We start from the raw sequence: 23,520 nt of genomic DNA, 5'->3' as shown, positions 1-23,520 counted from the left end.
GCACACACAGACGCGCCACCATCCTAATATCCCAATTAGAGCTAGCAAAGTCCAATCAAAACTCTCTTTCCCTCACACACTCACACACACACAGAAACAAGAGGAAGCAATTTGCTAATTTGAAAAATAGAACATTTTATTAAAGGCTACATCTCTTCATAATTACAATAATTAAAGTACCGAGGCATCTTTTCAACTGAGCTCTATAGAACGCATAATTTACAGTTTACAAGAAGAACCAAGGAAGCCATGAAAAATACCATAAAACATAAACATGATGATACTAAAAGGCATAAAAATATCTTTTCAACATAAGGCCCCTTGTAAAAACCAAGGGAGTAACAGGACCCTGAAAACTGGGTGAAAAACATGGCAAGAATCCATGTAGGCACAGCTACTGTACTCAAATAAAGACACTATGAACATAGTGTATATATATATATATATATATATATATATATATATATATATATATATATATATATATATATATCACCACCATCATTAGCATCTGCAGCTCATAGTGCAGGCTTAAAATACTCTCAGTCACGCACACACACACACACACACTCACTCACTAACAGGTAAGCACATAGGGGAACACATTATAGAACTTTTTCTTGGTAAATATGAATATGGTGTAAACACATTTTGGGGACTCAAAGACCTGTTCAGGGCAGTTTCCTCCTCGTAAATATATAGGCTATTTGTGCGATGCCTGCGCCGCTGAAACAAAGGCACTAAGACGTGACAGATCAAGGCTAGCTGGGCACAGTCCCAGAGTATGGAATTAAACATTAATAGCATTTTTTTCTTTTTTTCTTTTAAATTCCATAGCACACTGAAGACCCCCCCACCCCTAAGAGCAGACGGGGACACATCCACAAATAGCACTGCAGTAGTAAATATATTATCGAACTTTTAAGTGATAAGAGAGCCATTCTCAAAGCTTCAGCAGTTAGCTCTCCGGCCAGGAGAGCGGAGATGTCCCGGAGTGAGAGTGGAGTTCTTGAAGAGGTATTGTTGATGTTTACAGTTCAATATGAGGGGCTGAAAAGGAATAAAAACCTTTGCTTGAGAACTGATGCTCAGAAGGAGAGGGTTGGGTGGAGTAGGGTGGGGCGTTCACAGATGTGGATAATTCGAGAAGTTTGTCCAACTCCAAGCAGCTTGTCCATGGAAGTAGAAGAAGGATAGGATTTGGGAAAGGGGTATTTCCAATAAATAGCTATAGAAATCTTTACACAGCAATACGAGCATCACAATACAATGCAATGTACATGTATATCTGCGTATACATATTAGTAATGCGCTAGTGAGCAACTATAGGCAGACACTGGCACGGGGAGGGTTCAAGTAGGCTCTCAGTTTCAAATTAAACCCACAGCGCCCTGCTTCTTTGACAAGTGGTCATTCACCTAGAGTCTCTAGATATTCCTCTTCTGGGAAGTTTTGAGCCCAGCAGCATAAAGTCCACGTTTTCTTCACTTCTAGATGAGCTTTTCACTTGATAGTCCGGTAATGTGGATATCTTGTCCCGCTTCCAGTCCGCATGCCCAAAAACCAGCGTTCCTTCAACAACATCTCCAGTCCTTCAAGTCTTAGCTTAAAAAACACACACACACACACACAGGCTGCGTACATGTGTGAGAGCACATGAAGGAGGGCATCCGCAGAGTTACTGATCAACTCCGGCAGCGCTCACTCCATCCTCTCCACCTTTCCCAAGATCTTCCCCTCGTAGGTGGGGAGCAGGGAGCAGTCGTCGGACACCTCCTCGAACACGGCGCCGCACTCGAACTCGTCACTGGCCTTCTTGAAGTAGTACCTGTGACCAAGAGATGAAAGCGTTAACACAAAATACTTCTCCCTTTGATTCAAGATACTTTAAAGCTCATAAACAAAAAGTCCAAAGAAAAATAAGAAAGAAAAAGAAAGCCTGATAAGTCTAACGCTCCCCTTTGAAACATAAAGTTTCATTTCCGCTATCTGCAGCCGAGCCACTGAGTACACAATCAGCCAAGTCTGCTGATACCAGGGCAGGGTGGAACCTGCTGCTGACAAGACTTGGTTTTAAACAGCAGGCTTCCTCTCTCCACATCCCTCCCTCCACTTGTTCTCTTTTACTTTTTCTCCCGTTCCTTCTCTCTCTCCCCCCCGTTGTGTTGCTGTGAGTTTTGCCCTGGCTAACAGGGGCCAATTAGACCTGTGTGCAAATGAAGGGGTCCTTTGACAAAGGCTGAAATTTTGGGTGCCTGCAAGTCTGCCTGTCATTACCCCTGACTCCTACACACCCGCTCGTGCACAGGGCTTTCACTCACTCCTCATCCCCGGTTCATTATTACAGGGACAAAGAAAAGAGACAAAGTAGAGGGGGAGGAGGAGGAGGAGAACGAGCAAGCAGTATGCCGTGTGTCCTTCCTCGCCCGTGTTGACAGTGTGAGCGCTTACTGAGACCTATAGGAAGGGCAGCTGACTTTTGTGTATGTGTGCAGAAGAAGCAAACTCAGGAGGGGCTTCTCGTCAGCCATGACTTCACTGGGCCATAATGATGTAACCCCCCCCCTCCCAGTCCTTATTTTAGAGGAAGAGAAATCAGCAGGGGTGGGTTGGTTAACCAGGACTCGAAATTCACTCATTAACTATGTAATGGAAAAATTCCTCGATCTGCTCAGTGTGTGGTGACTGGAATGCGGGCATGTTTGCGAGCATTTTTTGTGGTTGTTCTTTGTTTTTAAGACATGCAACACTTATAAAACCAGAACTACAGCATTGCAGAGGTGCACAAGCGTGCACGTGTGCTAATTAACACGAGGGTAATCACTAATAAAGGGCAACGACACAGGGTGTGAAATAAAGCGACCTCCTTTTAGGAAAAAGCGCGCCGATCAGATGAAATCAAAGAGCGAAGGACACGCCTGATAACTGTTCCCTCCTTGGAGAGGAAGAAAGAAAAGTCGAGCCCTCCTACTTTTAAAAAAAAAACCCAAAATCTTCAAAGAGCTATGATCGCCCTCTTTTTTTTTCTTGCTAAGAGAGACAGACAGAGACACAGAGAGCCTGAATTTCCACTGGAACATGTTTTATGTGGCTGGATCTGCCTCCCCTCCCCTTCTCCCTCCGTTTGCACTGACATCTGGCACCAATATCGTCTGGCAGGACCGAGCAGTACTGTTCTTTGTTGAACCGCTGCCATGTTGAAATGACCCAACTCCACACATTCTCTGGCTGCTATTAAAGCGCCGTGCAGCTCTCTTTCCAAAAAATGTGGATGGTATGACAGAAGAACTGAGACTGTGAGCCAGAGAGAAAAGAAGAGTAAGTAAGGGGTGTAAGGAAGGGTGGGGGCAAACAGACAGATGTGGAGAACTCAGCGCTAAGTGCTTGTCACGTTTGTTGATCTGAAAATGTTGTGGACATCTGGACAGGAAGAGGTTTTGCTAAGTTCTTTTGCTTTTTCTTCTCTCCCCCCATCACCTGTAATTATTAACACAATACTTGGGCCGTGCTTATCTTGGAGACCGTGGCAGTTTAAACAATAAATGTTTGATCTTTTTCCCCCTTTAATGCCCACTGGAAAGAAACAATCAAATTAAATCTCTCTCCACAAACACACGTCGAAGCCGAGCGGCCTCGGTGAAGGCCCCGTAGCAGAGCAAACAAGCCGATCTGGCATTTAACTGTATGCCTTTCAAAAATATCCATAAAATGATTACAACATGTGTAAACACTGTGCGCGTTCAACGCAAAGCACATTAATGCGCGCGCGGGTACACGCACGCACGCACACAAGACCCCAGAGCAGGAAAAAAAGAGGCCCTGATAGCATCAGTGAAGAATTTGCACGCTGGCCATTTGTGTGAGTCTTTGTTGGTTGAAATGAAAGGGGCTGGGGCTTCAAAGCCATGTGTATTAAGTGTGCCTTAGCATGGAAATCAATACCAGATGGGACCCAAAAATCGCTCCAGTTCAAACTCTCCCACTAACCCCTGCACCACCCTCCCTCCCTCCTCTTGTCCCTTCCTTTTCACTGCACCCCTCACACCAAACGCACACTTGTCCAGAGGCCTGCCTGAGTGCAGACACCGATGGAAACAAATGCTGATATCGGTCCTTGACGTAGTCACGGAGACAGTATTTCAGGTTTTTATGCTTGCAGGTGCTGACCGCCATTCAAAGGCAGAATTTTACCACTACAGAAGGTAGTAGGGTTTATGTCTCCATCATTCTGATTGGTCACTGTGTCTAAAATGCCCTCAGGAATGTTGGACATGAAGATACTCCCACACCTTAGAAATCAAATGATCCCACTGTAAACTTTGTCTACAAGTCAGCACAAAGACTGTTTTAAATCAAGGCCAATGAACTAATCCCAGTTCATAAAAAGTTAACTGTATTTATGTCACTAAAGCTGCATCACTACTGTAAAACTTTAAAACTGATCTGTATATTTCAATGTGCCTGCACACACCTGTAGTTGCCCTTCTTGCGGAGCTGCTCTTTGAAGTGACCCAATGTCAGACTGTGGCTCTTCATGGTCCTCCGATAAGGAATCTCCTCACCGCAGAAGAAGTACGTCACCACTGTCTCCCCGCTGCTCACCGCGTGGCTTCCTGAACCCTTCTTACACCTGCCGGGAAACAAAAGACAGAGAGGAAGGGTGTCAGAAGCAGCGAGCGCTTTCGCTATACCAGACAACATCTCGACAAAAGAGAAATAAGAAGTTCTCCAACAAGCAATCTACTAAATTTTTCCCGCAACAGACCAGAAATACAGTAACTAAGAGCATCCTGAGGGACGGAGTGACCCAGTGCCGTCTATAAGTTTGCGCTTGTGTTTGCACGGTTATCAATTCCCCTTCAGCTACGTCCAAGGCTTTGTAGGCCCGCTTCAGAGGAACCCTCCCTTTGCTAAGCTCTGCTCGCCCCAACCTAGTGCCAGCTCACTGAAGGACAGCCAATAAAAATGATACAGATATATGAAAAGGGATGTCTCGGTCAGGTGGTGCAGTGACTGCACACACGCACAGACACACGCTCTCCATGCACAGCACAAATGCACGCGATTCATGCAGACGTAAGAGGCAGTGCTAGGTGTACAAAGCTTTAAATAAGTGAGTGTCTGTGGGGTGTAATGTGTGTGTAGCATAGCTGCTTCTCATCTATCTGTGTGCAAGCAAATGGTGCGGGTGACAAGTGGGAAGAGTTAAAAAGGGTCAAAGTACACTTGGAAGTTGGAGGCTAGAGCTGAGAGGAGGAGGAGGAAGAAGAGCAGAAAGGAGGAGAGGAGAGGGAGGGCAGGACTGTAGAGGCATCGTACTCTTCTGATTGGAGACTGGTCGCAGGGACGCCAGCGGGGCTGGGACTGACGAGCGGCAGGGGGACAGACGCCCCGTCCTGAACAGGCATGAGGTGGGTCTTCTCTCGCTGAAGGCTGGACGCTGAATGCCTGGGAAGAGAAATGAAATAAGACTTGAGTTTAAAAAGCACATCTGGAATAGTTTGAAGTTATAACCAAGAGCGTTACTTAATAATAATCTGCTCTTTGAAGTCTGTGTGTACCTTTGCTTGGTGGGCTTGGTGGATACCTCCTCCAGTCTGCGGCAGGCCTCCTCCAGCTGTGCCAAAGTGTTGGGAGGAGGGAGCGGAGGCATAGCTGGGTCTTGGATGAATGGCTGGGCCGGCTGGTGACCACGTAGGTGGCCGCAGCTTCCACCCCCGCCCCACGTGTGTGTCTGAGTAGATGAGCCTCCAAAGGATTTCTTGGTGCTCTGGGTACTGAGAGGGAGACGAGGAAATTTGACTTTAACAACATGAAAAGGTGTCCCCAACACTCACACAGATACTCCTAGTATTATCCTCCACTCACCTGTGAGACTTGTGTCTGCCCTGTCGTTTACTTTCCAGGATCCACTGCAGCACATTCTGGGTGGGATCTGCTGTGTCAGTGGGCAGCTGTAAGGGTCCACAGTCCTCCATGCACCTCTCCGCTACTCCATCCTCAGCCCCTGAGCGACACACCCGCCTCGATAGAGAGCTTGAACGCCTGGAAGAGTAATTGCACTGCTTATTTTAAACACTGACAGAAAAGAAAAAACAAATGGGAGACAAATATGAAACAAGTGCTTGGGACTGACCCCATGCTGTTGTCTGTGGTGATGGCCCCACACATCTCTCTGCCTAGGCTGCGGCTGCGCTGGTACGGCTGACAGGGCTGGCACTCGCTGCTGCCGGAGCACACGCTGTGCACCCTGAGGGCTGCCTCCCTTTCGATCTGCTCTTTAGACTTCGGACCAGCGTGATGGTGGATGTAGTGATGGTGGATGTGTTTCGTGCTCTGCCTGCTTACGAGGGTTCTGTTGGGACCCAGGGACAGGGTAATCGCCCCTTGGTCGGGACTGGATGCAGACGAACTGGAGGGCCCAGTTCTCACCAGGCCCTTGACACTGAAGCCAGCACGCGTGAAAGGCCGGTGTTCTGGCGAGCTGGATCGAGGGGAATGCCGGATCACGGCCGGGGACTGGCACCCGGGGGTCTTCAGGACGCGGGAAAGGTGTTCGTCCAGGATGGCCTGGGGGTCCTCGTCAGAGGAGCCAGAGAGGAGGGGTAAGGAGTGGGGTGAGAGCGCGGGAGCACTTCCCATGATCTCGGCATCTTCTCTTTCCTCCTCCTGATAAAAACAAGGCAAACTAAGTCAAGGCCAGAACAAAACATCTTCATCTTTCATTTCTTCAGTAAGAACCAGAGTCACACAAACCTCCTGAATCTGCTGCAGCCTCTCCTCCAACGTGTTCATGGTTTCCTGCTGCCTCTTCAGGTTCTCCAGGCGGGCGATGAGCTGGGCTGCAAACTGTGCTGGCTCCATTGGTATCATCTCTTTTGGTGGATGGCGAGTACGCTGTAGAGGAGATATATAAAAAAAGAATATATATAAGAAACTGCAAGACTCATGCCATCCCTCCATTACTATAGCACTTCACATCATCTATAGCATGCATTTCCCACTAAAGGCAGTTCTGATCAGGGCACTCGCACTGGCACCTATGGCTACAGGGCTGTTTTCAGGGGTTGGCAGGCCTGGTGCATGGTCATGCTGGGCCAGGGCCTCGGCTGGTTCCTTCTGTCATCATCAGCAGGCCTCTTTAAAGTCAGCTCACTTCAAAGCCTTCCTCGTCAAATATCAAACACACAGTGGGGGGAGAATAGAGCGGCTGAGGGGGGGATGGAGGGATAGATTGATGGGAAGCAGTGGCTTTACATCTAGAAATAAAAGCCACATATCGACAGGGGGTGGAAGAGAACTCCAGGGAGGAAAAGGATGAGGGATTAAAAAAAAGAAAAAGAAACTGGGAGAAGTTGAGATGTGTGTGGGAGAAAAACGAAGAGAGGGAAGGACTGAAGGAAAGAGATAAAGGTGCCAGAAAAACAGGATGGGAGATCAGAAAGGTTGAGGTAATTTAGCCCCACCCCCACACGCTGGGCATCTTTAACGTACAGTAAAGTGACAGCATGAGATTGGGTGCATACGCACGCATCTTAAATTATTTTTGCACTTGGGTTTTCTTGATTCTCTCCCCCCCCCCCAATTTCTCATAAGCCTTTGTAGTCGGGATAAAGGGGAGAAAAAAGTGAGAAAAAGAGGAGCTGTCTGATGGTGCCTGGAGCTGGTGCACCATGGGAATGGCAGCCATCGCCAAAAATCAGACGGGAAACAAAAACAAGAATAAAAGCCAAAAAAGAAGAAAATAAAGCAAAAGGGGGAGAGTGAGTGAAAGCGGCGAGATCCAACAGCAACAGTTACTGCATACCTCATAATGTGGAAAAAAAGGGAGTTACTTTAAGTTTGTTTTAACAAGCTGCTTCTGTTACAGCTACTACTGCAAGTTGTGCCCCCCCCCCCCCCCCCCGCCTTCGATTCGGACTTTTTTTTTCTCTCAACATGAAGTTAGCTTCTCTTAAGCCTTAAGCTACAAACTCCCCTCTGACCTGTTGAGAGCTCACATGACATGCTCAAACTCTTCCCCTTAGATCCTTCACTTTTAGGGGAGGGGGCTGGCTGAGCATTTGTGTTTCTGTATGTGTGTGTGTGCTGGGGGTTGGAAGGGTGGCGGGGCTGTGAAAAAAAGGGGGAGAAAAAAAGGGGGCCAGCTCTGCTGGAAGTTGTCACTTCCCTGTGCGTTTGTTCCATTCATCCGTGGATCAAAGCGCCGCGTGTGCGTGAATGTGCGTGCGTGTGAATGTGTCTGAGTATCTTTGTGTTTTTGTTGAGGAACCGGGCTGATTTCAGAGCCCTCGGGATAAAGCGGCAGAGATCTTCCTCATCTCTCTCTGTTCTCCATATTTACACCATCGGTGGGGAAGAAAAACCCTGGTGTGTTCCGAGCGCTGCGGCGATAAACAGCTTAGAGACCCCCCCCGTCTCCCGCAGACTTCAAGGAACCCTAATGGGGGTGCAGGTGACACCAAAGGTAGGGAGCGGGGTTGTGTTTGCATGCGAGCTTATGTGAATGTGTGTGTATGTGTGTGTGCGAGAGAGAGAGTGGGAGGCTGGGTCTTTGACGTTACTCTTTAGATCTTTGCTGGCGTTGTTGAATTGAAGATGCCAAATACAGTTTGTGCAATACTATTCATAGAACCCAGAGAGACCCGAACACAGGGTGGTATGGAGACTTCTGAGCATGTGTATGTGAAGTTATGCATGTACGTATGCACGTGAGTGTGTCTGTGTGCGTTTGTGTACTTACAGGAAAAGCAGGGAGCGAGACTTGGCTGTTCATCCTCATGTTTCGCTGCATCTCCCTCTGTAGCTGCTTCTTGGAGCCCAGTTTATATGGAGGGATGCCATCTCTGGGGAGGGGGAGAGGGGGGTACGCAGACAGACCACAAAGGTCAATTACCCAATCGGATACATCATTAAAGACCAAACAGACATTCAGGAAGAAGCTTGTTAGCCAAATGGGCAGATCAAACACAGTTCAGGCAAGAACAAATCTAATTTATTAATTCTCCAATTCATTTAGCTTTTCATGTTTCAGGCTTAATCTGAGAACAAAAAGGCTACTCAGAGGTAAATTATGACAGCATTTCCGCCTCCGAGCGGCTCGGGTTACGCTGCAATGAGTAAGGTTTTATTTGCCCTAGAAACGACACTCATTTTCAGGGCTGGCTCCAGCACAACACTGGGCACCCTGCTGGTCATTTCCTTTCACCAGCATACACACAAATGCACACTGCAGTTACTGTGCTCCACTTTAAGTAGCGTCAGCATTAGCATCTCCCTCCTGACTTTTATGGTAAGCTGAGGACACAGTTAGCATTAGCTACTCATTATGCTTTTTCAAAGAGTTACTGCAGGATAGGACCCAAGGGTGCAGGTAACCTGGTTAAGTCTGAGGGGATGAAGGGCTGACTGACTCAAACAAAAAACAAAAAAGAGGGAATCAAACAACAAACAGCAGAGCTTCAAACTGAAGCACTTGACAGTGTAAAACAATCTCTTTCCTTCCATGCTAAACAGCAGTTTCCTGGTGACCTAGCCTAACTGAAAAGCACTTTTCCACTTTTGCTTTGAAATGCCACAGTCATGCGCATAAGCAACCACCCCTCCCTCCCCTCCCCAATCTTCATTTGGCAAGCGCTGCTGCAGCCAGCCTCTGATCTCCGCACATCAAAAGGCTGGTTTGTAAGATAAGGTAATGTTTGAAGTCTGCGCAGCTGCATTCCCCAGCGTCCAAGCAAATCCATAAATAAGATATAAGCAAAAATCCCCCCTCCGCTACTCTCTTTCTCTTCCCACCCAACCGCCTCCTCCCCCGTTGCGTTTTCCCTTTTCTCTCTTTTTTTCTCCTCTTTATCTGTAAATGAAATTCAAATGTTTATGGGTCTTTTTTTAACTGACCTAAAGCGGCGAGGCAGATATTCAGATCAAGGCCAGAACGGGCAGAAAATGAGGTGGAGAAGCTGCGCCCCTGTGGCCAGGGCTTTGTCACTGGCTCTGGGCAAAGTACAGCGGAACAGGGCAATATAGGCCTCGGTCTCTTTGAAGCAAGGCTGTGTAGTGATATGCCAGAACAGAGGACATCCCATTGTAAAAAAAAAAGAAGCCTTTACAGCTGCCATACTTATGTGTAACCCAGCCCCATTAATTCAGCTGAACAACCATGTGTCAGTCTTTGAGTTTCATTAGCTTGGTCATAGTTACTGCATCCATCCATGCCTCGACAACCCCGCCTACCTCCTCTTTACTCGAGGTAAAGAGCAACTTGTTGCACCAACTTTTCTTTTTGCTTTGCGTCCAAAAGCCAGCTGACTAAAGCACATCTGGCCTTGAGCTGTGCACCACGCAATGACTTCATAGCACCTTGTCACTTGAGAGACACGTGATTACGCCAAGCAATCCTTTAGAAGAACGAGCGCCAAGGCACGTACACAGATAAGCGCAAACCACATGTACAGCATGAGCGACTGATTTGTAAGTTCCTCGATAAGTGATCAATCAGAGCTAATTTAGACAAATGTCAACTTTTAAAAATGAGGTTTTCTTGATTTTCTTCACTGCAACAAGCATCTTGGTGACAGTGGAGAAGAAATACTCCCTAATAGCAGGAAAAGAGAGCCCCAGCAGGGCAAGACTCAGCAAGAGGCTAATCAGAAAGTGTAACAAGCAAATCAGCTGACATCAAAACACTGCTCATGCCCACAGATGCATAAAATGTAAAGTTACTATACTCATTCCTTCTAATCGACTCAAAGTCTTCCTGCATATACACTCCAGTGGCAAAGTCAAAAGTGTGTTATGGTGGAGCTTAGCATTAATCTAGACCACGTCCTGGATACTGGAGTGCATCTTTGGTTGTTTTTTAAGGTGCCACAATCCATCAATGGCAAGCTATTCTTCCAGTATGGCTACAGCTTCAAACAGAAAGCTCTTTGGGATTTGCTCTCATTTTTGCACACACACACATAACGCATGTTTGGATAAGATTCACTTACACACTGCTGTCAGTCACGGACATGGCGTCATCAGTCAAGGCGTCACTGGAAACCTCGCTGTCATTCGTGCTGCTGACAGGAGCGAAAGAGCCTGAATGGCAGGGGTTGAGTGAGTCTCCTCTCTTGTATGACCTGAGAAGTTTCCAACAAAAATCAGATTAATATGAATCAATATCCAACAGGTGGGTACAATTCACTGTGTTTCTGTCATTTTGAGAAGGTGACATCAAAACAAGCTGCATCTTCTAATGTTTCAGAGAACTATAACTATAGCCTCACTCATCTGCTCCCAACAACAACGAATGGATGTGACAGAGCAGTCTGAGGCCTGGGAAAACTTCAGTTTTCTCCTTATTGCTTCTTAAATATCCCATAACTTCTCTTTCCATTTCCCCGGCATACATCTCCCGCTGTGTATGCATTCTTGCCACGGTACAGGAGGAGAGGAAAGGAGGGGGAATGACCCAAAAAAGGAAAAAAGTATGGAGTGGGATGCATGAGAGTGTGTCAGAGAAGGAAACAAAGGGGAGAGGTGGGTTCTTCACGAGGAAGCAGAAACGCAGCATGACTAAAGCTGTAGGCCCCCAGCTCCGGGCTGACCTTCAGAGGGGCTCGCAAAGAGTCAGGTATTTAACACAGCTGGCCTTGCATTCTTCCCTCCCTGCCTCTTTCACCCCCTCATTTATGCTTTCTCCTCCCTCCCTTTCTTTTATGCATCCCACCCCTACCCCACCACCTCCTTTCCCTCTGTCCTTCCTTCCTTTCGCTCCCTTTCCCCCTTCCCACCTCCTCCTCCCCATCTTCACTCTCGCTCCAAAAGCATGCCTCGTAGTCCCTATCCCTGAGTTTTCAAAGGAAAAAGATAAAAGTAGAGAAGGCGGGTGGGTTGGGGTGGGGGGAACGCAGCGAAGGAGGGAATCAGAGGAGAATTGACGCAAACAAGAAAAGAGGGAAGAAGAGAGTGAAGAAGGTTTTTTGGCGGGGAGGTGGTGGTGGTGGGTGTTGATTCTGCACTGTAGCTGGTGCCGTTTGTTATGTTTTTTTTTTTTAAGAGAATCTGAGTCAGATGAGAAGAGGTAAGGGGAGAGGAAAGGAGAAAAAAAGGGGAGGGGGAGAAATTAAGAGCACATGTTTTGAATCTGAAAGGGTGACAACAATGGGAGGGCAGAGAAAAGGGAGAGCTGCCAATCCCTGCTGTCCTGAGCAGGTAGCTGTCAGCTTAGCTCAGCCTGTCACCGTAAGTTAGCAACAGGAACATCAGAGGATGCCCCAGAGTTGACACTGCTGTCTTTGCTGTCCTTTAAACTCATGAATCACTTCAATTTATTTGGGATGCAGTCTTAATCTAAAACACCCTCCTTTAAATGCAACGTGGAAAAAAACGAGAAAAGGGCCTAGCAAGCACCCGAGTGAGACTACAAAACAGCCACTTCAAAGTGCCATCTATAGCTCTGCTATACATTTATCTCTCTGCCAAAAGCTTGAGGACAGCGTGGTACAAGAGAAGGCATAGCACAGCAATGTCATCATCTATTATTTGCTGGCTGGGGCCAGAGCCAGCGTGCTCTGTGAACTTTTCCTGTGGAAGACGATCCCTCACTCTGCGGAACTATTTCAAAGCCCCGGAAATCCAGGCGAGCGCCAGCAGAGGGCTGCTGCTGCTGGAGACGGTGAGAGAGGGGGCCAGAGTGAAAGACAGGGAGGGGGTAGGCTGACCAGTTTTCTGCAAACTAATGTGGTGTTGAGAAAAAGCACTTGTACAGGAGAGAAATGCTTGCACGGTTGCCTCTGGTGTGCAACAACAGGTTTACACTTTGCACCAGAAAACAGAGTAAAAGCGCCATACCTGAATCCCCCGTCCATCACCTCCACTGCCCTCAGGGAAATGGGGGCCCTCTGCGCTTTAGCCGAAAGTCCAATAAGTGCTTTAGCTTTCAAATCACAACTCCACTCCTCCTCCTCGTTGAGCGTGGGCAGGTATCCACATACAACTTTCAGGTCCGCCAGCCCGTTCGAGTTGACGTGACTCGGGTTCTCTCCCCCAGTTCTCACGAACTCGAGGTAAATGTCAGAGGTCAGAAACATCTGGTACGCGTTCTCCTCCATGTCGGTCTGGATCTCGGTCTGCGCCTGGTCGAACATGGCAGAGTCTATGTGCTGCTTCTTAATATTATCCCGTATGTAGGTTTTCGTCGCGGGCTTCAACTGTTTGGCGACAATGCTGTTGTTTTCGATGTAGCGCTTGTAAATTGCTTTGGCGACTCTCTGCGTTTTGGTATCCTTGAGGTCCATCTGCCTGAATCCATTGCAGGCGAACCAAAAGTCTAAAGTGTCCACACATTTTTCTCGCTCCAGGAATGTCCTAAAAAGAAGAGCGCCGTCCTGGTCCCCGAGGAGAGAGTGCAGAGACTTTGTCCACCGGGAAAGCGGGGAATCCGGGGAGGCACTCCCCTCTGGCTCCCCGAGACCATCCTCGTTCCTCCTCGCAGAGGAACCCGGAGAGCCGAGCAGAACGGATTTGGGGGACTCCAGGGGTTTCATTACTGGGAGTTTGCCGGGGTAGCAGGGCGCGTCGCCCTCCTCCCCGGGCACAGGGGGTCGAGGCGCATCTTCGCGAAAACTACTGGCGATATGGTCCATAAGCGCCCGGCTCATGGCTCTGACGGCAGAAAGGAGAGAGCCCGCGTGTGTGCTGTTCCGCCTCCTCTGAGCTTCTACTGTAATCTCCTCACTCTCTTATGTCAGCGGGGGGGCTTCTCTCTGGCTGCCCGGCTTCTCTCTGAAACACAAAGTATTGATCTAATCAAAACCAGATCCGCCCCAACTTCAAAGGGGGGCAGAAACGCAGTAAGAGCCTTTTCAGACCCTCGCTGACTTTTACAGAAACAGACAGACTAGTTCAGATTTGGGGGGGAGAGAAAAAAAAATCCAGCTGCAGCAGAATTACATAAACAGCACTTCTTCATATCTCAACTAAGGGATATGATTTCTACAGAAGTTGGTTAAATTAAAACATTTAACAAGAGGGGAAGGGGGGCACCCACCTAAGCGATGTCTGTACTAGATCGCCGCCATCCTTTTCGATAACATCACGAGAAGTAGTAATTACATGCACGTCAAAGTGGGTTAAGACCTGAGCGCCAATTAATAAGACATGTACCCTCCCCAACTCCTCTCCCTCCCAATAAAATGCCAAAGCATTACGCACGGACGCCGCTTCCTGATCGTTTTACCCCTACCATCCCTGCCACTCTCTCACTTCTCTACGTCTCATCTTAAAAAAAAAATACACCAAATCGAGCCACTGCTTCAAGTACCTGTAGGACACCGATGTGGGACAAACTCCAAGTGATGGAAAAACGTGACCGAAATAGTTAATACGGGCAGCAAGGCTGCTGCTTGTGGAGCTTTAGCCTCCACAACTGTTTAAAACATCCCCCAGTTTGTTGCACAGAAGATCGCTACAACGTGTCCCCGAAGCATCAGCGGTAGTTACAGTGTATTAGCGGCTGCTGTGCAACCTTGAACATGTCACTTAGTATCACCGATCCACCGCTCGACTGTTAAACATGTCAAGAGATTAGAAAAAAAGAGCTCGTGGCACAGCTACAAGTCAAAAGCTTCCCACAGGATACCGAAAAATGAAAGAAAGAGAATGATAACGCACATTACACCCCCACACACTTGTCACATATTTCTTTAACGCTGCGTTTAAAGACGAAACAAGCCCTGGTTTAAAAAATAAATAAATAAACGTCCACACTCCAAGTGCACCGAAGTCTCTGATCTGTCTGATCTTGTGAGGGGAAGAAAGTCACACGCACACACGCACACACACACATAGAAACGACCACTTACTTCAATATGTACAAATATAAGTACGAAATATTATCGCAAAGGAAATTTCCGTGAACACGGCACAGAGATGACTCAGTTCCTCCTTGGGCTTTAAAAGTAAGAAAAGCGACCAATCATCCCCCCTCCCCAACCCTCAGAACATTACTTCAAAGGCGAGTCAACAGCACATCAAAGAGAACTCCAATGGGGGCCACTTTGAGGAGGCACACACTCTTGCAACTTACCATCGATCCACGAGTTCTTCAGCTCGAATTAAAACTCCGGGTTTCTTCTTTTCTTCCCTTCTCCCTCCACAAACACATACACACACATGCAAAAATTCGCTTATAATCCACAATGCTGGTCTCCTCAGCGCGTCCACATACAGTCCGTTCAGGTTCGAGTCGGTTTACAGAGAAAAAAATGCACTCGAGAGAGGAAGAAAAAAATATATATCGCTTTTCTGCCTCCTCCTTTTCTCCTCCCTATGGTTTCAGGCTGCCATGCCGCACGGTAGATCTCTCCTGTAGGCGACTCCAACACCAACTGAACCGAGAGGCTGGAGCAGCGCACTTCAAAGTGAGGAACCGACTGCCGGGTCCCGGCAGCTGCATAAAAAACAATTGCAACCTCGTGCCTTCAAAAAAAAAAAAGAAAAGAAAAGAAAAGAAAAAAGCGAAACAAGTGGTGGAGACCCCACAGTTTTGTGCAGTTACTGGTGACGAAATATTGTTTAAAGGCTGCTCGGTTTATTTTCTGACCTTTCCCTCCCCATCTTTTGGCAAGCTTTCCTTAGACCACGAAGTTGTAGCTACAGTGTGAGGACCTTATCAAAGACAGGCAATCTTGAGCCAACTCCCCGAGGCTTTGGAGCGTCAGAAGTAACTGATCTGCCGCCCCAATGGCATTATCGCTACAATCCCTCTGTTGCTACATAAACTTTAAAGACGCGGGCATTTTTTCCTTTTCTTTTCTTTCATGGGGTTGCACAATAAATGCAACGGCGCGTTTCAAAATAGCACGTGTAATATGGACAAATATGATTTTTTTTTGTTTTTTTAGGGGGGTGGCTGGGGGGCAAACATCCTGCAGAGTAATGAAAGTTTCATTGAACCGCTGCAGGATTCAAAGATACTGAAGGGAATTCCCAACAATGGAAACGTGTGTTTTGACTCAAGGACAGTCACTTTACCATCTCTAGTGCTTATAAAGATACAGTGTGTTGCCATAGGAAAGGAAATCACAGTGCTGTTATCACTCCACAGCTCCTACCAGTGGCTTAGAAGGGCACGTGCATACACAGCAGATTAAAACATCTGCTCACTGTGGATAAGTTCACTGACAGATGTTATCACATCATTTAAGCAGCACAAGAATAAGTCCTCTTTGCACTTCTGACTATGCAGCTCTCTACTCCTTAACTGCACTGTTGAGATAACACGAAAAGGGGGTTGGAAAGCAGCTCAGGCAGCCAAAATGTCCATCTTGATGGACATTTTAGAAGCTGCACTTCCTTTATTTGTACCGTGGTGGCTACAGTAGTGTTGATAGTGTTTATTGGACAGACTCAGTGGTGTTTTGGAGGGGTCTTTAGTGTTCAAATGAGCCACCACAGGGGACCCTTTGTGCAAGATGCCTGCCTATGTTCTTGAAAGAGAGACAGTAGGTGTCTGTGTGTGTCCTTGTTGTCTCAGCGGACAGGGATCCAAAAAAGAAGGAAAAAAAAGTACAGTACAAAGATGGAAACCACTTTGATCAGCCTGTTTGCTAAAGGTGCTTTGAGACTTTCTCCCTTGATGCCTCTTTTCCCATCAAGGTTAATAAAAGAGAAAATTGGAAGAGGCCATGATGACTAAGGGATTACTCATCATTCAAAGGCCACTTTACCGCCTTCAAATTCTGTCACATCCTGCACATTCCCATTGTGTCTATTTCAAACACGCTATCCCGGCAAAAAGTTGAACAGCCGTGTAGCCCAGCAGATACTCCTACAGTTTCTCAGGGAGGACATATGGAAAATTTGTCATGTAAACTCAACCAGCTTTATGAGGAAGCTGTAACACTTGAAAAGCAATGAATAAACACTGGAATTGGGTCAAAAGAATAAACTGCCACCAAAATCTGTGTGTTTGATGAAGGAGAAAACCCTGTCCCATGAAAGACATTAATAATAATAATAATAATGAGTCAGACTTGGAGCGAGAGAAATGTTAGCACAAGCACAATTTCTTATCTCACAAAAATCTACATAGCAGAGGTCTCTGTGCAGGTTATACAGGTCATCTGGGTAATATACCAACAGCACCTCTGACAGAGTGAGTCTTTGTTAACTTTGGACAGCCAGGGCTGACCTCTGACAGTAAACACATCAGGGTGGAAGACATCACCAGGGTGATGGTAGGGACCCCCTGCCGGTACCAGGGGCCAGTTGGACCCTCGTGTCCTGCCTCTTCAACCCCCTCCGTGGTTCAACTGGTCGGATTTTCCCTGCTGCCCCTCAGGAGCTGACCTCAGGTCTGTGACCAGCCAGAGACCGGGGCTGCCCAGGGGTTTCTGTCTCCTATAAAAAGATCTTTGAAAAGAGAGGCTTCAAGGGGAGAGGTTATGGGATGTAACTGTCTCTCTTTATGGGCAGATATTATTACAGGGACAGGTCAAATTCAGACCTGCTACAAAGAGCTCTATAAATAGAGACGGTTGGATTGGGAGGGAGGGGGAGTCACATAAATCAGGTGTAAGCCCATTACTTCTTTAATGTTGACTGCTTTTTTCTCTCCATGCGCAACATGGATCTCAATACTTCACCTTAAGTCATATTTGATGGGAAACATTCTGACAAATGAAAGACTGAGAGCATTTTTCTCCCATATCGGCTTCTCTTCATTGGCTCCCTGTTAAATCCAGAATCAACTTTAAATTTACTTTATCTTTCTCCTCACACACAAAGTCCTGAATAATCAGGCCTCATCTTATCTTGAAGACTTCATAGTACCATATCACACCAGTAGAGCACTTTATTCTCAGAGTGCTGGGATATTACTTTCTGGGATATTTAAAAGTAGAATGGGAGGCAGCACCTTCAGCTTTCAGGCTGCTGTTCTGTGGAATCAGCTCCCAGTTTGGATTGGGAGACACTCTGTCTACTTTTAAGATTAGGCTTAAAAAATGAGCTTTTTGATAAAGCATATAATTAGGACTGGATCAGGTGACCCTGAATCCTCCCTTAATTATGCTGAATAAGCGTCGCCTGCTGAGAGTTTCTTCTTCACTCACTATGTGTTTATACACCTCTCTGCATTTAATATTAATTATTAATCTCTGGCTCTTTCACAGAATCTTTTATCTTATCGTCCCCCCCCCCCCTTACCCCCATCCGGTCACAGCAGATGGGTTACCTCTCCCTCTCCTCTTCCTGTTAAAAGGGAGTTTTTCCTTCCCACTGTCGCCAAGCGGTTGCTCATAGGAGGTCGTCTGATTGTTGGGGTTTTCTCTGTGTTACTGTATTTGCCTTACAATATAAAGCGCCTTGAGCCGACTATTGTTGTGATTTGGTGCCATATAAATAAAACTGAATTTAACTTTAGAGGACAGGAAAGTTTTTCTTTTTTTTTTATGGATGGGTTATGAGTAGCCTTGGGCTGCCCCAACTGCTGATGGCCACTTCAGCTGTAGCTATAAACACTAAGAGTGTGTGCGTGTGTGCGAGTCCACCGGTGCTGTCCTCTCTGCGCAGAAGCTCTGTGATTACTAACTGCTCTCAATTACAGTATTGTGTGCTGTTCCTTTTCGGCTCGGGGTTAAACTCTTTGCAGACCCCTTTGAAGTACTCATCCCTTTATCTCAAGCCAGAGCCAAGAATTTGGGGGAGGACAATGGAAAATGAAACCAAGAGGGAAGCTTACGGCAATTATCAACCAGGGCCATGAGGTGTAAGTCAGCTCTCACAGACAGAGAGGGAGAGAGAGAACAGATAAAGAGGCTAACCAATGTAGGACAGGGGGTTACTGTTTCAAGTTTGTTTGGTGTGTACACACTCCAGGCGACAAGCGACTGCCGAGAGAGGAAATGGAGGCCACCTCTTCAAAGCAGGTGACAACTGGGGGGGCAATGGTCTCTAAAGGAAGCAAGAAGCTGATGAGAGAGGTGCAGCAGTGTTGATGGTGGTGCAAGGTGTCCACACACAACTTAAGGAAGGACCAAGATGAGTAAAGGTGGAGAACGATGGAGAAGAACGGTGGGAGAAGTGCTGTTGTCAGCAGAATCAAATAGCATGCAGCGAGCTGGGGAAGATACAATTAAAGTGTGGAGTTAAGACAGGCTTTGAAGTTGGACATGGTGCATAATACCCTTAAAAGTTAAGGAAGGGCAACAATTCACCAGTTTGTTATGGGGCTGTTTTGAAAGAGGAAGAGGAGGAAGGGAGGGGAAAAAGAGTGCGAGTTGTGGAGGGGGTTTGTTTTTGAAAGGGTTCAGTTTGAGGGGAGTAAAGTTGGATTTCAAGCACCAATTGGCCCCAGAAGGATGTATTTTTTTTAATTTTTTTTTATTTGCAAAACAGAGAATGTAAAGTGCAAGTGGGAGTCTGCGCCTACGTGTGAATTATGATGATGGGGAGGAGTGTGTGAAAAGAACAGAAGTAGGGAAAGATAAACGTATCCCAGAGAGCAGAAAAGGGGAAGTGAGACAGGTGAAAGAGAAAAGACTATGAAATAGGCAGGGAACTGGAAGGTAGGGAAGACAGAGAAGAAATAAAAGAGGCAAAGGGGGGGAGCGTGTTGGAGGTTATTTATTGGTTTTTTCCCCTCGTTTTAATCCCATTTTGCGCTTGACTTTTAAGTCTAACAATGTATAGAAACAATGTCGGATGCACCGTCTAATCCCGTTTGGGCCATGAAGCTCACTCCACAGTGACAGTAATGACTTTCATTTCCTCTGCTGCTTGCACTGAAGCACCATGCAGACACTTCACAAGCTGGACGCCCCAGTTCTACCATGCTTGACAGGACAGTGATCCTGAGTCTCTGAATCAGTCTTAACCTAACCCCCCCACTCATCCCTAATTTATCACTTTAACCCCGTCTTCCTCTTTCCTGACTTGGAGATGTAGGGTTCCCCCCTCCTCTGACCTGTGAAGGTGATTAACTTGCTCGTCCATTCATCAGATGCCAGATTTTATCTTTATCCCCACTTCCTGTTCCTCCATTAAAAGGGTGTGACATATCAACAGAGTGTGTGCCATGGCAACGGGGGCATGCTATGATGAGGGCTAAAACGCTCAACGAGTGTCTGTTTTTAACTCCTGGAAAAGTCTGATGTTGTTCATCTGTCAGATGTTAGTCCAAATCCAGAGAAGAAATACCAAGCTATCACATTGTCTGTGCAGGCAAATACACATGGCAATCAGATCAAGGCTGAGATACTTAGACATCCCCTTTTAGGACTGCAGCTACTAACAAGCACATCAAAACTATTTAATAATAAAACTCTTCTGAAACCACTTTTTAATGACAAAACTAAAAGAAGCCCAATTTCTGCTTTGAAAACCAATTGACATAAAATTTTATATCAACAGTTCTGGGTCTCCTTTTAGTTTCATAAGTTGACAATAACATTATGACATAATTCAAAAAGATGGCTGTCTGGATACCAACGTACGGCTCTTTTGCCTTCATAACTGCGTTAATTCATCATGATTCAACAAGTCGGTGGACACATTCCTCTGAGATTTTGCTCCATATTGACATGACAGCATCACGCAGTTGCTGCAGATTTGTCGGCTGCACACAACGGGAATCTTCTGTTCCACCACATCCCAAAGATGCTCTATTGGTTTGGGATGTGGACTCACTGAGGACATAAAGAGATGGACATGGACAGCAGCAATACTCATGTAGGTTTGGTGTTTAAACAATACTCAGTTGGCACTAAGGGGCCCAGAGTGTGCCAAAGAAATCTCCCCCACACCATTAAACCACCAGCAGCAGCCTGGACAGTCGATACAAGGAAGCATGGATCCTAAACTGTAGCCTTAGTTTCTTATTCTTAGCTAATAGGAGAGGCAGCTCTTCTGCTGCTGTAGCCCATTTGCTCCAAGGTCTGCCATGTTGTCCATCCAGAGATGCTTTTCTGCATTCCTCAATTGTAATGACTGGTTATTTGTGTTACTGTTGCCTTTCTATCAGCTTGGCCATTCTCCTCTGGCATCAACAAGGCATTGTCACTCAGAGGACTGCTGCTTACTGGAGATCTTCTTTATTTTTGGTATCTGTAAACCCTAGAGATGGTTGTGTGGGAAAATCCCAGTACATCGCGAGTTTTTGAAATAGTCAGACCACCATTCAACATTCAAAGTCTCTTAAATCACCTTTCTTCCCCATTCTGATGCTCGGTTTGAACTTCAACAGGTCATCTCCACCATGTTTACATGCCTACATGCACTGAATAGCTGCCATGTGATGGACTGATTAGATATTTGCATTAACTGAAAAAGTAAAACAGATGGAAAAAGACTAAATGTGGGCGGGTGCATGTGCTTCTTTATAAGCTTTATTGCTTAGCATTAATGCGCCATGTGCACCTTATTTAAACATGAATGGTGCGATGGTGTCAGCAGCGTCAGAGTACACAAAGTACTTGTGAGGATGAGGAAGGTGTAGATTCAATATAATGTGATGGAAGAGCTTTTATAGACCAACTAGATGATCTAACAGCCCTGCCATGCCAGTCATTCCCCCAGGACAGTGGGAGTACCGTGACAGCACAGAGAAAATCCAAGGTAAATTATCCAAAAGCCTGCAAAGGTTTGAATGGCTAAAAAACAAAAACAGATGCATTTTCAGGTGATTAGTGCCAGTTTTGCAATTGTCTACTGACCCATTATCACTTTAGGTAGAGAGGCTGAGCAAGATAAAAAGAAGGAGCGAGATATACCGCATACCCAGACAGAGACATAGGGCAAGTGGTACAGACAAAACCTCCCACACTGTCTTTAATGCATGGACGTCTGTCCCTCTGCTCAACCCACACGGCAGATCCGTGTCACAATCACACAAACACAACCTGCTGTGCCTTCTTCACTCCAGCCTGTAACCCACTTCTTCCTGAGATCACACAGCGGCATATCCTTTTCATAGCTCCTGTTGCGTTTGAGTGACAAGGGCCCAGGAAAAAAGGAGGGGAGGTGGAGTAGGTTGGGGAAGGGGGGGTGGGGGGGCGGGATCACTGCCATAAATACAGAATCAACAAAGGTAAAAAACAAGATGGAAGACAGAATAAACAGCGTAAGTGAAACGTGTTGAAGGCGTTGTGTGTGTGTGTGAGAGAGAGAGACAGAAGTGCTGGCGATAAACAGGTTTATTTATGCAAGCAGTGTACAGCAGCCAAACGCCGGCCTCCTAGGGTCTGACTCACAATGAAGCTCTATAAAAAGACCCAGCTGCACGTATGATCACACACACACACACACACAAGCAGCAACTTTGTCAATCAAACACTGATGTACAGTCATTCCCGGCGGCTTGTCACAAGGGCTGAGACTAAGGTATATACACGCACACGGCAGCCTGTTTGGTTTGCCAGCTACTGAATGTCCTCAAATAACCTCTCTGATATCCTAAAGGCGTAAAACACATACAGAAAAGAACAGTTTAAGGTTCATCTGCACAGAGAAACGGCATCATTTCAGATTCAGTGACATGCAGCACTTTTGATCTCGGCTGCGGCGGCATTTAAAATTCCCACGCGCTCGAGAAAACCCTCATTAGGACAGCTAAACACCAAAACCTCCAGCTGAAGCGAGCCCCGTTAAAAATCAGCCGGAATCTCAGCTGAACGAGCGTCACACATCAGCCGTGAGCAGCGGCGGAGGCAGCAGCAGCAGCAGCAAGGAAGAACACGGTGGATGAGTGCAAACCTCTGGAGCTGCCTAACTGCCCTTCACTGTTGTCACATAACAGTCCGCTTGTCTGATGTGGAGATAGCCGAGAGGAAGCGAGGGCTTTGATCCTTAATGGGGCCATGTCTGCTCTGTGGAAATGACATTCATGGCTTGTATTTACACAAGCACAATTATGGAGGTAATTTGGTTGGTGGACAATCAATTAGAGTGAAACTATGTCCGAGTAATAACACAGATTAAAGGAAAGGTTATGGCTGGAGCCTATTTGGGTGTAAATGAGGAAAACGGGCTTCTGCTAAATAAGCCCAAGAACACACTAACCTTTAGATCTACAGCCAACCTTAATAGCTCCGTATGCTTCAAACAAAGTGCCCGTCTTATTGTCTAACCGCGTCTGCAGCCCTCTTTCTAATGACAGACTCGGGAGTGGGTGTTTGACATTTTTTATAGATGATCTTTATGCAGAGGTTAAACCAGATGTGGCTTGATCTCCAACTTTTAAAAAAAAAAATTTGCACCTACTTCTGTCAGTTCTCGTGTTTACAGTAAAAAAAATCACCCAGGAGACAATATCCGGGCGTAAAACATCTCTTTTTGATGTAAAGGTAAAAAGAGGACGCAGATATTGTTACCGTTTGAAGCAAATACCCATCAGCAGGCGCAGGTTCAGGAAACAGCAGCTAATAAATACCACGTGTGTCGGCTCGGTTGCGTCAGTTACAGTGATGACGTCAATTTTGGGGTTAATGGGACTCTTGCTGATTCAGATTTTTAGTTCACTGTTACACTTCAATG

The 23,520-nt window shown here is 46.5% G+C and overlaps 2 protein-coding genes across 3 annotated transcripts in view; both read right to left on the bottom strand.

Annotated features, from left to right (window-relative positions):
• Positions 1–497: 497 nt before the first annotated feature.
• On the bottom strand, positions 498–13,654 carry axin2 (axin 2 (conductin, axil)). 2 transcript variants are annotated; one of them, XM_026165050.1, is made up of 10 exons: positions 12,838–13,654; positions 10,992–11,123; positions 8,744–8,846; positions 6,757–6,897; positions 6,137–6,669; positions 5,869–6,045; positions 5,562–5,777; positions 5,320–5,448; positions 4,472–4,630; positions 498–1,828 (listed from the first exon to the last, which is right to left on the bottom strand). In XM_026165050.1, exons 1-10 carry the CDS (start codon positions 13,644–13,646, stop codon positions 1,702–1,704), a joined length of 2,526 nt encoding a protein of 841 aa, XP_026020835.1. In that variant the 5' UTR covers positions 13,647–13,654; the 3' UTR covers positions 498–1,701. The 2 variants fall into 2 exon arrangements, with proteins under 2 accessions (XP_026020835.1, XP_026020837.1); XM_026165052.1 differs by lacking the exon at positions 498–1,828 and having other exon boundaries at positions 4,571–4,630; positions 5,225–5,448.
• Positions 13,655–13,716: 62 nt separating this feature from the next.
• The window catches only part of cep112 (centrosomal protein 112), a 144,566-nt gene continuing 134,762 nt past the window's right edge, over positions 13,717–23,520 (bottom strand). The window contains exon 28 of the transcript XR_003272234.1: positions 13,717–13,770. The gene's annotated coding sequence lies outside the window, so the exon portion shown is untranslated. The remainder of the gene's footprint in view (positions 13,771–23,520) is intronic.

This window comes from Astatotilapia calliptera, chromosome 4 (assembly GCF_900246225.1).
Source record: "Astatotilapia calliptera chromosome 4, fAstCal1.2, whole genome shotgun sequence".
Lineage (NCBI taxonomy): Eukaryota > Metazoa > Chordata > Actinopteri > Cichliformes > Cichlidae > Astatotilapia > Astatotilapia calliptera.
Note: the sequence above shows the minus strand (reverse complement) of the source record. Positions and strands in the feature narration are given on the sequence as shown.

Bases quoted from the DNA above. Each gene is read 5' to 3' on its own strand.
- axin2 (XM_026165050.1), bottom strand. From the start codon at position 13,646: ATGAGCCGGGCGCTTATGGACCATATCGCCAGTAGTTTTCGCGAAGAT. The intron at 8,847-10,991 runs GTAAGTGAATCT...CCCCCTCCCCAG, and splicing joins TCCGTGACTGACAGCAGTGT to AGATGGCATCCCTCCATATA. The intron at 5,449-5,561 runs GTACACACAGAC...TTCTCTTCCCAG, and splicing joins ACCAAGCCCACCAAGCAAAG to GCATTCAGCGTCCAGCCTTC.